Raw genomic sequence first — 14,666 nt, 5'->3', positions numbered from 1 at the left:
CTAGCTGGCAGCTGAGATCCTGAAATTTATTCTTTATTCATTCACAGAATAAAGATGTTTAACAACTAGGTGTGTTAATAAAAAGGGGAAGAGTCTGAAAGCAGGATGGAAATTGATAGTAAAAGCACTAAATGGATTAAGGTAATGGAAAAGAGGCAAAGGAGGAATACCAAGCATTCAGTGAAAGCTTTCAGTTTTAACTCCATTCACTCTCTCCAAATTCCATCAGTATGTGGACTTTGCAACGAGGGGGGAGAACGCATTGGACCTGGTTTACATAAACATCCCCGACGCGTACAGGGCAGAGCCCCGCCCCCACCTCGGATACTCAGACCACATCTCTGTTATGCTAATCCCAGCATACAGACCGCTCGTCAGGCGCTCCAGACCAGTTCAGAAGCAGGTGAAAACCTGGCCAGCAGGAGCCATCTCTGCTCTTCAAGACTGCTTTGAGCACACTGACTGGCACATGTTCAGGGAGGCTGCAACCAATGGCGACTCTACCAACTTAGAGGAGTACACAGCATCAGTGACCAGCTACATCAGCAAGTGCATTGATGATGTTACTCTGTCCAAGACCATCACTATACGTGCCAACCAGAAGCCATGGATGACCGCAGAGGTACGTGCGCTGCTGAGGTCCAGCGACTCTGCTTTCAGAGCAGGCGACAAGGCAGCTTTAACAACAGCAAGGGCCAAACTGTCCCGAGCCGTCAGAGAGGCAAAACGTGCACATGCCCAGCTAATCCACAGTTACTTCCAGGACAGCGGTGACACACGGCGCATCTGAAAGGGCATCCAGGACATCACCAATTACAAGACAACATCACCTGACTGTGCAGGTGATGCCTCCCTCCCAAATGCGCTGAATAACCTCTATGCCCAGTTTGAGGCGGAAAATGACGTGGCGGCAAGGAAGTCCACCCCTCCTGCGAATGACCAGGTGCTGTGTCTCTCCGTGGCTGACGTGAGAAGAACCCTGTGCAGGGTCAACCCACGGAAGGCTGCTGGACCAGACAACATCCCTGGTAGAGTGCTCAGAGGATGTGCAGACCAGCTAGCAGATGTACTCACTGACATCTTCAACATCTCCCTGAGCAGCGCCACCATTCCAACGTGCTTCAAGGCCGCCACCATCGTCCCCAGGCCGAAGAAGTCTTCAGTGTCCTGCCTAAATGACTACCGTCCCATTGCACTTACATCCATCATCATGAAGTGTTTCAAGAGGCTCGTCATGAGGCATATCAAGACCCTACTGGACCCCCTGCAGTTTGCGTACCGTCCCAACCGCTCAACAGATGACGCCATTGCCACCACCTGGCCCCAACCCACCTGGACAAAAAAGACACATACATTCGGATGCTGTTCATAGACTTTAGTTCAGCATTCAACACAATCATCCCTCAGAAACTGATTGGAAAGCTGAGCCTATTGGGCCTGAACACCTCCCTCTGCAACTGGATCCTAGACTTCCTGACTGGGAGACCTCAGTCAGTCCGGATCGGGAGCAGCATCTCCAACACCATCACACTGAGCACGGGGGCCCCCCAGGGCTGTGTGCTCAGTCCACTGCTGTTCACTCTGCTGACCCACGACTGTGCTGCAACATACAGCTCGAACCATATCATCAAGTTCACCGATGATACGACTGTGGTGGGTCTCATCAGCAAGATCGACGAGTCAGCTTACAGAGAGGAGGTGCAGCGGCCAACGGACTGGTGCAGAGCCAACAACCTGTCTCTGAATGTGAACAAAACAAAAGAGATGATTGTTGACTTCAGGAGGGCATGGAGCAACCACTCCCTGCTGAACATCGATGGCTGCTTGGTAGAGATCATTAAGAGTACCAAATTTCTTGGTGTTCACCTGACGGAGAATCTCACCTGGTCCCTCAACACCAGCTCCATAGCAAAGAAAGCCCAGCAGCATCTCTACTTTTTGCAAAGGCTGAGGAAAGTCCATCTCCCACCCCACCCCCCCCCCCCCCCATCCTCATCACACTCTACAGGGGTTGTATTGAGAGCATCCTGAGCAACTGCATCACTGCCTGGTTCGGAAATTGTACCATCTTGGATCGCAAGACCCTGCAGCGGATAGTGAGGTCAGCTGAGAAGATCATCGGGGTCTGTCTTCCCGCCATCACGGACGTTTACACTACACGCTGCATCCGCAAAGAAAACAGCATTATGAAGGACCCCATGCACCCCTCATACAATCACTTCTCCCTCCTGCCGTCTGGGAAAAGGCTCCGAAGCATTTGGGCTCTCACGACCAGACTATGTAACAGTTTCTTCCCCCAAGCTATCAGACTCCTCAATACCCAAAGCCTGGACTGACACCTTGCCCTACTGTCCTGTTTATTATTTATTGTAATGCCGGTACTGTTTTTGTGCACTTTATGCAGTCCAGTGTAGGTCTGTAGTCTAGTATAGCTTTCTCTGTTTTTTTTAATTATGTAGTTCAGTCTAGTTTTTTGTACTGTGTCATGTTAAACCATGGTCATTTTTACTATGCACTGTACCAGCAGTTATGGTCGAATTGACAATAAAAGTTGACTTGACATATAAAAATGCTTCCCATTGGAGTCCATATGCGTCTGTTTAACTTTGGGATATGTGAAAATTATTTCTTCCCATTAATGCTTGGTATCCTCCTTTGCCTCTTTTCCATCACCTTAATCTATTTAGAATTTTACTACCAATTTCCATCCAACTTTCAGACTCTTCCCCTTTTTATTGACATACCTAACTGTTAAATATCCTTATTCTGTGAATGAATAAAGAGTAAATTTCAGGATCTTGGCTGCCAGTTAGTAACAACTATCAGTTTACTGATTCTGTCACTATCTTGACCCAGTCATTTTTCTGAGGACATTTCCATTCTCCCAGTGTCTCTGTCTCATTGCATTTACTTCTTTGTAATTCCATCTTGTGTGTCAATGCTTTTTAAGTTGGTTTCCTTTTTGTTTCAATTGTGGTTTCCCACTTCTAGGGTAGTCTGGGCCCTCAATCGTATTTCTCTTTTCCTGTACCACCTTTAGCCTATATCTTTTGCTGTATCTTCCTACTTGTTTATTTATAATGATTCTCAGTTCTGATGAAAATTTATTAAACTAAAATGTAAATTTTGTTTCTGTCTCCTTAAGTGCTCGCAGCCATCCTGAGCATGTACAGCATTTTTTCTTATTTTAGTCCCAAAATAATCTACTCATCTAATTGTTTTTAAGTGTGTTGTATGCATTTTGTCTTTGCCTACATTGCAATTGTTACTGCATTCTAAAAGCAACACCATATCAATGCAAAATATTATTTTCTGTGATGCTTTTAAATTTTAACTGGTTCTACTTTTCAGATTTCACTTAATGTAGCAGGGAAAGTAGGTAGTCTGGGATCATGGGATGGATCTCTCGATCTGCCTGAACAAACATTAATTCAAGAAGATTGCCAAAAGCTCATAGGTAATTAAGTAACTTCTGTGAAATGTTTATCTGTTCTCAAGTTATTGCTTACAATAATTATTGCCAGGGATGGTATTCTAGCAGGATGGAGAGGGGAATATTGAGGTTTATGATACAGGATGCCATCAAAGCTAAAAGGAATAGAATTAAAAACTAATTTAATTATGATTGGTTATACTAAACTTCAGTTAAACTTAATGTTATAGGAGAAATAGAACTCTACAGCACAAGGATCATTCAGAGCCTGTCGTATAGCTGTGATTGATTGAAAGAGTTCTGAATTTCATTCCCATGCTCTTTCCTAAATCTTTTTTTTCTCAACTTCATGAATTGTGAAAACATTGTCTTCATATCCTTCAGTACATTCCATTCCTTTGGCACAGACTTTTATCTCACTCCCTGACAGTAAAATTAAATCAGATGTGTATGGAGATAGCAGAGGTATTTAATGAGTACTTCACTTCAGGATTGACTATGGAGAAGGACCTTGGCGATTGTAGGGATGACTTGCAGTGGACTGAAAAGCTTGAGCATGTAGATATTAAGAAAGAGGATGTGCTGGAGCTTTAGGAAAGCATCAAGTTGGATGTCACTGTGACCAGATGAGATGTATCCCAGGCTGTGGGAGGGAGGTGGGAGGTGAAGGAGGGGATTGCTGAGCCTCTGGCGATGATCTTTGCATCATCAATGGGGACGGGAGAGGTTCCAGAGGATTGGAGGGTTGCGGATGTTGTTCCATTATTCAATAAAGGGAGTAGAGATAGCCCAGGAAATTATAGACCTGTGAGTCTTACTTCAGTGGTTGGTAAGGTGATGGAGAAGATCCTGAGAAGCAGGATTTATGAACATATGGAGAAGCATAATATGATTAGGAAAAGTCAACATGGCTTTGTTAAAGGCAGGTCATGCCTTACGAACCTGATTGAATTTTTTGAGGATGTGACTAAACACATTGATGAAGGTAGAGCAGTAGATGTAGTGTATATGGATTTCAACAAGGCATTTGACAAGGTATCCCATGCCAGGCTTATTGAGAAAGTCAGGAGGCATGGGATTGAAGGGGATATTGCTTTGTGGATCTAGAACTGGCTTGCCCACAGAAGGCAAAGAGTGGTTGTAGATGGGTCATATTCTGCATGGAGGTTGGTGACCAGTGGTGTGCCTCAGGATTCTGTTCTGGGATCCTTACTCTTTGTGATATTTATAAATGACCTGGATGAGGAAGTGGAGGGATGGATTAGTAAATTTGTTGATGCCACAAAGGTTGGAGGTGTTGTGGTTAGTGTCGAGGGCTGTTAGAGGTTACAGCAGGACACTGATAGGATGCAGAACTGGTCTGAAGTGGCAGATGGATTTCAATCCAGATAAATGTAAGGTGGTTCATTTTGGTAGGTCAAATATGATGGCAGAATGTAGTATTAATGGTAAGACTGTTGGCAGTGTGGAGGTTCAGAGCAATCTTGACTCCCATCCACTCCATAATGCACTGGTTAGGCACAGGAGTACATTCAGCCAGAGACTCATTCCACCGAGATGCAACACTGAGTGTCATAGGAAGTCATTCTTACCTGTAGCCATCAAACTTTACAACTCCTCCCTCAGAGTGTCAGACACTCTGTGCCAATAGGCTGGTCCTGGACTTATTTCCACTTGGCATGATTAACTTATTATTTAATTATTTATGGCTTTATATTGCTATATTTCTTCACTATTCTTGGTGCGGCTGTAACGAAGCCCAATTTCCCTCGGGATCAATAAAGTATGTCTGTCTGTCTTGGGGTCCAAGTCCATAGGACACTCAAAGCTGCTATGCAGGTTGACTCTGTGGTTAAGAAAGCATACAGTGCATTGCCTTCATCAATTGTGGGATTGAGTTTAGGAGCCGTGAGGTAATGTTACAGCTATACAGGACCCTGGTCAGACCCCACTTGGAGTACTGTGCTCAGTTCTGGTCACCTCACTATAGGAAGGATGTGGAAACCATAGAAAGGGTGCAGAGGAGATGTACAAGGATGTTGCCTGGATTGGGGAGCATACCTTATGAGAATAGGTTGAGTGAACTCAGCCTTTTTTCTTTGGAGCGACGGAGGATGAGAGGTGACTTGATGGAGTTGTATAAAATGATGAGAGGAATTGATCATGTGGATAGTCAGAGGTTATTTCCCAGGGCTGAAATAGTTAGCATGAGAGGGCACAGTATTAAGGTGCTTGGAAGTCGGTACAGAGAAGATGTCAGGGGTAAGTGCATGGAATGGGCTGCCGCCGACGGTGGTGGAAGCAGATGCGGTAGGGTTTTTTAAGAAGCTCCTGGACAGGTACATGGAGCTCAGAAGAATAGAGGGCTATGGGTAACCCTAGGTAATTTCTAAGGTAAGGACATGTTCGGCACAGCTTTGTGGGCTGAAGGGCCTGTATTGTGCTGTAGGTTTTCTATGTTTTCTATAACTTGCCTTCACTCATGTCTGTTCCTGTTGTATTAAAGCTCTGTGTCTTTGTTTTGACGAACTTTTCATTGCCTTCCTCTTACTAGTGTTTGTTCAGTCCAGTGATGGGGCAGTCAAGGAGCCTGATAGTTGAAGACAAAAGGAGAGCAAGGGACAAAATTGATGCTCTGGAAGATCAGTGTGATACTTCATATGTGCAGCCAAAGGAGATGGAAATCAGTATTTACTTGGGAGACAGAAAAAGTCTACTGAAGTGAGGCAAAGGTGCAGCGAGGTCAGGGACTGTATACAGATTACAGAGCAGGGGTTGATTGCTGGCTTGAGGCAAATAAGGGTGGATAAATCCCCAGGCCCTGACGAGGTATTCCCTCGGATCCTGTGGAAGGCTAGTGCAGAAACTGCAGCAGTCCTAACACAGCTATTTATAGAGACCGTAAGATGTAGGAGCAGAATTAGGCCATTCAGCCCATCAAGTCTGCTCGCTATTTCATCATGGCTGATCCCGCTTCGCGCCATATCCTTTGATACCCTGACTAAGAGTAAACAATCAGCTTCTACTTTAAATATACCCACTGTCTGTGGCAGAGCATTCTCCAGATTTACTATGTCTGGCTTAAAAAAATCCTCCTTAACTCTCTTCTGAAGAGTCACCCCTCAGTTTTGAAGCTGTGCCCTCTCATTCTGGATTTCCCCCCACCATAGGAAACATCCTCTCACATCCTTCTTAACCACAGAGTCAACCTGTAAATTAACCTTCTGGGAGTCTTGCATGAGGACTCCTAAGTCCCTCTGCACCACTGATGTTTGAATTTTCTCCCCATTTAAATAACAGTCTGCACTATTGTTCTTTTTATCAAAATGCATTATCATACATTTCCCAACACTATATTCAGTCAACCACTTTTTTGCCCATTCTACCAATTTGTCTAAGTCTTGCTGCAATCACATTGCTTCCTCAGCAAAACCTACCCCTCCACTTTTCTCCGTATCATCCACAAACTTTGCCACAAAGCCATCAATTCCATCTAAATCATTGACAAACAATTTGAAAAGTAGTGTTCTCAATACTGACCCCTGAAGAATATCATTGGTCACTGGCAACCAACCAGAATAGGCCCCCTTTATTCTCACCCGCTGCCTCCTGCAAGTCAGCCGTTCCTCTATCCATGCCAGTATCTTTCTTATAACAAAATAGGGTTTTATCTTGTTATGTAGCCTTGTTGGTGGCATTTTATTGAATGCCAAGTAAATGAAATTCACTGCCTCTCCATTGTCCAGCCTGCTGGTTACTTCCTTGAAGAATTCTGACAGATTTGTCAGGCAAGATTTCCCATTACAGAAACCATGCTGAATTTGACTTACTTTATCATTAGAATTCAAATACCCCGAAACCTCATCCTTAATAATAGGCTCCAACACTTTTACAACCACTGAGATTAGTTGGTAAATGGCCTATAATTTCCTTTCTTCTGCCTTGTTCCCTTTTAAAAGATGGAGTGACATTTGCAATTTTCCAGTCCTCTGGAATCAAGTGATTCTTGAATGATCATGACCAATGCATCTATCATCTCTTCAGGAACCTCTTTCAGGACTCTGGGATGTTGTCCATCTGGTAAAGGTGATTTATCCACCCTAAGATTTTTCAGTTTGCGTAGCACATTTTTCTTTGTAGTAGCAATAGCACCCGCTCTTGCTCCCTGACACTCACAGACCTCTGGCACACAGCTGGTATCTTCCACAGTGAAGACTGGTGCAAAGTTCCCATTTAGTTTATCTGCCATTTCTTTGTCCCCCATTATGACCTTACCAGCATCATTGTCCAGTGGTCCAATATCAACTATATTAACTTTTACTCTTTATAAAGCTGAAAAACTTCTTGTATCCTGCTTTACATTATTAGCTAGTTAGTCCTCATATTTCATCTTTTCCCTTGTAGCTATTTTTTAGTTGCCTGTTGTTGGATTTTAAAAGCTTCCCAATCATCCAACTTCCCACTCACTTTTGCTATCTTGTATGCCCTTTGCCTGCCTTTAATACAGTCCTTAACTTCCCTTGTCAGCCATGGTTGGCTACCCTGCCATTTGAGAACAACTTCTGTGGGAGATATCTAATCTGTGCCTTGTGAGCTATTCCCAGAAACTCTTCAATCATTCCCGCCAGTATCCTCGTCCAATCCACATGGAGAGGTAGGGGAGATTTAAACAAGAGGACATGAGTTGAGAGTTAGGGGGAAAAAGTTTAAGGGTAACACGAAGAGGAATTTCTTTACTCACAGAGTGGTAGCTGTGTGGAAGGAGCTTCCAATAGAAGTGGTAGAGGCAGGTTCGGTATTGTCACTTAAAATTGGATAGGTAAATGGACAGGAAAGGGAGGGTTATGGGCTGAGTGCGGGTCAGTGGGACTAGGTGAGAGTAAGCGTTCAGCACGGACTAGAAGGGCCGAGATGGCCTGTTTCCGTGCTGTAATTGTTGTATGGTTATATGGATAAGATCCTTTAATTCCTTTATTCTATTATGATATTGATATATGTGACTGCTTCTCCCTGTCAAGTATCAGAATGAATTCAGTCATATTATGGTCACTGTCTCCTAAGGATTCCTTTACATTAAGCTCCCTAATAAGGTCTGGGTTATTACACAACATCAATCTAAGATGGCCTTTCCCCTAGAAAGCTCAAGCTGCTCTTAAAAAGCCATCTCGTAGGCATTCAACAAATTCCCTCACTTGTTTTCCCAATCCCCTTGCATATTGAAGTCTCCCATTATAATTGTGACATTACTCTTATTGCATGCCTTTTCCAGCTCCCTTTGCAATTCAATCCCACAATTTGATTACTATTTGGAGGCCTATAAATGATTCCCATAATTTTTTTTTTACCCTTGCAGTTTCTTAACTCCAACCACAAAGATTCAACATTCTCTCACCCTAAGTCACTTCTTTCTAACTATGTAATTCCATCTCTTACCAACAGAGCCACACCACAGCCTATGCCTTCCTACCTGCCCTTGTGATACAAATTATATCCTTTGATGTCAAGCTCCCAACTATGGCCTTCTTTCAACAACGACTCAGTGACTTCGTCCACCTTATTCCGAATGTTACACGCATTTAAATACAGCACCTTCAGTCTTGCATTCTTCGTCCTTTTGAATGTTGCCTCTGTGGTACAATTTAACTCTTTGCTCTGTCTGCAGTTGTACCCAATCATTGGCTTGTCCTTTCTTAAATTCATGTTGTATCCATCATCTACTTGTCAACCTGCTGGCTTATCCTCAGCTTTATCATACTAGTTCCCATACCCCTGCCATATTAGTTTAAGCCACTCCCAACAGCTTGAGTAAACCTGCCCAGAAGAATATTGGTCCCCCTCAGATTCAAGTACAACCCATCCCTTTTGTACAGGTCACACCTGTCCCAGTAGAGGTCCTAATGATCCAGACATCTGAATCCCTGCTCCTTACTCCAATTCTTCAGCCATGCATTTATCTACCACCTCATTCTATTCCTATCCTCACTAACGCATGGCATAGGCAGCAATCCTGAGATTACTATCCTGCTTTTCAGCTTCCATCCTAACTACCTGTATTCTGTTCTCAGGACCACCTCCCTTTTTCTACCTATGTCTTTGGAACCAGTATGTACCACCACTTCTGGCTGCTTATCCTCCCTTTTCAGGATATTGTGGATGTGTTCAGAAACATCTGAAGGCAAACTACCGCCTTTGTTTCTTTATTTGGTCCACAGTATCGCCCGTCTATCCCCTTCACTATAGAGTCCCCTATTATTACTGCAATCCTCTTCAGTCCTCTACCCTTCTGAGTCACAGGGCCAGACTCAGTGTCAGAGGCACGACCATTATTGCTTCCTTCCAGGTAGGTTGTCCCCCACTACAGTACTCGAAATGGAGTACTTACTGAGGAGGACAGCCACAGGGGTGCTCTCCACTATCTGCCGTTCTGCCTTCCCTCTCCTGGCAGTCACCTGTTTATTTGTCCCTCTAGCCTTGGGGTGACTACCTCCCTGACCTTCTTCACTTTCCGCTACAAGCCGAAGGTTATCGAGCTGCAGCTCCATTTCCATAAGGCTGTCTCTGAGGAGCTACATCTTGATGCACCTGGTGCAGATGTGGCCATCGGAGAGGCTGATAGTTTCCCAGAAATCCCACATCTGACACCCAGAATAAAACATTGGCTCTGTCTACATACCCGTATTCTCTCATGAGAGAAATTTAAAAAAAGAAAGAAAGAATGAACTTACCTACCAACCTTGTTTCCGCCTGTCCGCGCTGAAGCCCTGTCAAGCCAAAGCCTCCCACTCTGACTCAGACCACTCCAATAACAGCTCCACTAGACGGTACCCCTCTTTTATTTAGGGTGGGTTTTTAAAGCTCTTCACCAGACTTGTGCGGGAACACTTCTGCAACTGTGCAGTACTCCAGTCAAAGACACACGTTGAAACAAACCTCTTGCTTTTTAAAGCCCCTCACCAAACTTGCACAGGAATGCTTCTACACAGTCTGTGGTACTCCAATCAAAGAGCTATTTAAAACATCCTTAGCCACAGTTGAGGTGCTGGAAGATTGGAGAATTGCTGAAGTTGTTCTGTTTATGAAAAGCTCTAAGAATAAGCCAGGAAATTACAGGCCAGTGAGCCTCTCGTCAGTAGTGGGGAAGGTATTTGAAGGGACCAGATAGACAAGTATTTGAATGGACAGGGACCAATAAAGAACAGTCAACATGGCTTGCATGTGGTACGTCATACCTAACCAATCTTGTAGAATTTTTCGAAGAAGTTATCAGGGAAGTTGATGAAGACAACGCAGTTGATGTTGTCTACATGGACTTTATTAAGACCCTTGATAAGTTCCACATGGGAGATTAGACAGGAATGTTCAGTTGCTTGGGATTCAAGATGAGGTAGTAAACTGGGTTAGACGTTGGCTTTGTGGGAGAAGCCAGAGAGTGGTTGGAGATGGTTGCTTCTCTGACTGGAGGCTTGTAACTAGTGGTGTGCCACAGGGATTGGTGCTGGGTCCATTGTTGTTTGTCATCTATACAATGATCTGGATGAAAATATGGTAAACTGGATCAGCAACTTTGCAATGACACCAAATTGAGGGCGTAGTGGACAGCGAGGAAAACTATCAAAGATTGCAGCAGGATTTAGACCAGCTGGGAAAATGGGCTGAGAAATGGCAGACATAATTTAATGCAGACTAGTGTGATATGTTGCACTTTGGGAGGACCAGCCAGACTGACATGAGCTAAAGTTAACTGTTTTTGATGGTGTTCATTTGAAGATCCTGGAGATGTTTTGCTACTTTATATTTTAGTACTTGTATAACCAATACATTTATTTTATTCAACATGTATATCCTGTCTTCCAGAAATCTAACTTACTTTCAAGATTTAATTGTATGCTCGTGAGCAGATGGTAAAAATCATTACAGGATATAAATAAACATAAGTGCTTTGTAGCGATCATCATTGCCAAAATATGTCACCCTGATTTCCCATTAGTGAGATAATTTGTTGCACTTTTGGACAATGGCAGAATTCTTAGCAGTGTGGAGGAACAAAGCAATCTTGGGGTCTAAGTTCATGGATCCCTCAAAGTTGCTGCGCAATTTGATAGGGTTGTTAAGAAGATGTACTGAATGGTTTGGTGGCCTTCATCATTGGGGGATTGAGTTCAAGAGCCATGAGGTGTTCTCTTCATAAATGTTCAGCTCTATAAAACCCTGATTAGACCACACGTGGAGTATTGTATTCAGTTCTTTTGCCTCATTATAAGAACAATGTGGAAGCTTTAGAAAGAGTGCAGTGGAGATTTACCAGGATGCGGCTTGGATTTGAGAGCATGTCTTATGAGGATATGTTGAGTGAGCTAGAGCTTTTCTCTTTGGAAAGAAAAGGGATGAGAGGTGATTTGATAGAGGTATTGAAGATAATAATAGGCATAGATTGAGTGGATAGACAGACCTTTTCCCAGGGCATAAATGGCTAATACAAGGGGGTATAATTTTAAAGTAATTAGAAGAAAATCTGGGGCATGTCAGAGGTGGGTGTTTTCCACAGAGATGGTGGGTGTGTGGACGTGCTGCCAGGAGTGATGATAGAGGCAGATACTTTAGGGACATTTAAGAAACTCTTGGATAGACACAAGGATGGTAGAAAAACGAGGGTTATGTAGGTAGAAAGTGTTAGATTGATCTTGGAGTAAGTTAAAATGTCAGCACATCATTGTGGTCTGAAGGGCTTGTATGTGGTGTTCTATATTTTATGCAAGTTTGCAACTCTCAGTTCTACATCATCACTGCATTTGTGTCGCCATACAGCTTGTTTAACATCCAGTCCTGAATGAGTTGTATTTGATTTAGTCCATTAGTGTTTCAATTTTTAAAAATATCCATTCTATTCTGTGTATCCATCCATGCAATTTCCTCTAATTCTGCATTCATGCCTTCAGCTCCTGCCTTTCTTCATTTTAGCATTGTGAATGAAGCTTTAGCCACCAGAAAGTTGGAAATCTCTTCCTTAGCCTCTTGTATTTATAATTTTAAGGACTCCTAAAAATGATGATTTTAGTCACTTCTTTGTCCCAAGATGTTTTATCTTGGTTTAGTTGACTACATCCCTGTGAGGTGCTTTGAGACAACTTGTTGCAATTTTGTACTATAATAATTGTTAAAGACTTGCTAGAAACTTCCTCAGTAGTTCATTTTCAAGTAACAAGAGAATATATTTATTGAGATCTACAGAACATTTTCCTGGGCTTGGCTGGCATATTTAGGACCGGGGGTTTCAGTAGTGTTGACCCCTTAATATATAGATGAGAAGAAATTTCTTCACCCTTAAAGGTGATGAATATTTGGATTGCTTTTCCTGATGGGCCTATTAAGGTTCAGTCACTGATTATGTTCAAATTGGTCCATAGATTTTAGGATATTAATGGAATCAAGAGTTATGGATTAGTGGAGGAGTGGTGTTGAGGTAAAATATTAGACATGATCTTATTGAACAATGGTGCAGGAGGCTAAATGGCATACTCGTGATTGTTTCTTTTAACGATGCTTTTATTGGTATCACAAAACTGAATTAGTGCTGAGAAGTCATTTAAAGTTCTTGTTCCTACTTTTATGTGTAATAAATTGGTGGATATTGGTTGGGGATACATGGTAAAATGCCCTGAGCACTTCGTAGCATTGTAAAGTAAAATTTGTCTCAGTCACCTAGGAATATATTAGTACAGGGAAGACCTAGTTTTAAGAGCACATTTAAATAGGAAGTAAGACATAGAAATTTCCTGAGGCCTAAGGATTAAGAGCGGAGCTGTTTTTTCGTTCTTTCAAATGAATGACTCATTGAAGCTCACAGCAATCTTCCTACATTAATAATAGAAAATTGCATTACGTGCCAGTGACAGTGCCACCTACAGAAATGGACCTTGCACTCTCAGCTTTGCTGCAATAGTTCAGGATACAATACAGCATTATTAAAGGAATCTTCATATGAGCAGTTCCCATCCTGTTAGATCCATCGACTATGGCTCCATTTGTGTTTGTTTTTAAATAACAGTTTAAAGTGTTCTTTTTATTTAAGGAATAGATTTTTACCCAATATTTAAGTTCCATAAACCAACCATAATGATGTCTAAAGTACAATCATATTTCTGTACTGTTACCTTTCTCACATATAGATCGTCTTTCAATGCCAGATGAAGAAAAGACACAGTTACTTTCAGATATTGAATCAGTAATCACATTTTACTGCAAGTCCAGAAATGTCATCTATACCCACAGTCTTGGCTGGACTGACTTGCTTAAACCTCTTGTTCCACTCCGAATGCCACGCAATGATTTATACAACTGCTTTTATGCAATCATGAATAAATATATACCTAGGTAAGAAAGCATGGATGTTGTCTGAATAAATCTCCATTTATTATGGCTTATGAATATGATCTCTTCTTTCTCTAAAAGAAAGGTGCTGGAAATTTCAAAATGCAGAGCATCGACGGAGACAGAAACAAAATTAATGTTTCAGGTTGATGACTTTTCATTATTAAGAAAAGTTATAAATCAAATGTTTTTTTTGTCATGGGGGTGAGGGAGGGTTGGCAGCTGAAAGATGAGAATGGTGATTGGAAAAATCCAGCATGTCATGCAGGGTCTGTGCAGGTAGAAATAATGTTTCAAATTGATCCCTTTTTGTCAAAATTATCCAGATTTGATACAGACTAAAAGGCTGAAATTGTTGATTTGGGTGTTTAGTCCTGAGCTTAGTTGGAAAACTGGACTCTTCTGGAGCTTCAGATATCAGTGTCAGAGGCCAAAGACACAGAGGGATGTAAAATTAATGTTAAAGAAAACTGGAGGCTTAGTCACCCTTGCAGACTCAAATCTTGCATTTGGATCTCCAATGTGGAAGGAACTACACTGTAAGTTCTGAATGGAGCATGCAGTTGCAAGAAAAAATTTGTGAACCTTTTGCAGTTACCTGGTTTTCTGCATTAATTACTGATGAAATCTGGTCTGATCTTCATCTACAAACAACTCAGAAGATTATAGTATGGTGAGCCTTACTTCAGTGGTAGGGAAACTATCGCAGAAGATTGGATTGGATCTATTCACATCTAGAAAAGCATAGTCATATTAGGGATAGGCTTTGTGCATAGGAGGTTGTGTCTCACAAACCTGATTCATTTCTTTTGAGGAGGGGATGAAGATGATTGATGAGGGTAAGATAGTGTGTGTTCTACATGTG

General features: G+C 42.4%; 1 protein-coding gene across 4 annotated transcripts in view; it reads left to right on the top strand.

Moving 5' to 3' along the window:
- The window catches only part of tbc1d23 (TBC1 domain family, member 23), an 89,054-nt gene that overhangs the window by 29,303 nt on the left and 45,085 nt on the right, over positions 1–14,666 (top strand). For 3 of the 4 annotated variants that reach the window (XM_073045141.1, XM_073045140.1, XM_073045142.1), the window contains 2 exons: positions 3,352–3,457; positions 13,600–13,804. In XM_073045141.1, coding sequence (XP_072901242.1) covers positions 3,352–3,457; positions 13,600–13,804 — 311 coding nt within the window. The remainder of the gene's footprint in view (positions 1–3,351; positions 3,458–13,599; positions 13,805–14,666) is intronic. The other variant, XM_073045143.1, reaches the window with a different exon arrangement.

This window comes from Hemitrygon akajei, chromosome 5 (genome assembly GCF_048418815.1).
Source record: "Hemitrygon akajei chromosome 5, sHemAka1.3, whole genome shotgun sequence".
In the NCBI taxonomy this organism is placed as follows: domain Eukaryota; kingdom Metazoa; phylum Chordata; class Chondrichthyes; order Myliobatiformes; family Dasyatidae; genus Hemitrygon; species Hemitrygon akajei.
The sequence above is the reverse complement of the archived record's forward strand: the minus strand, read 5'-3'. Positions and strand labels throughout refer to the sequence as shown.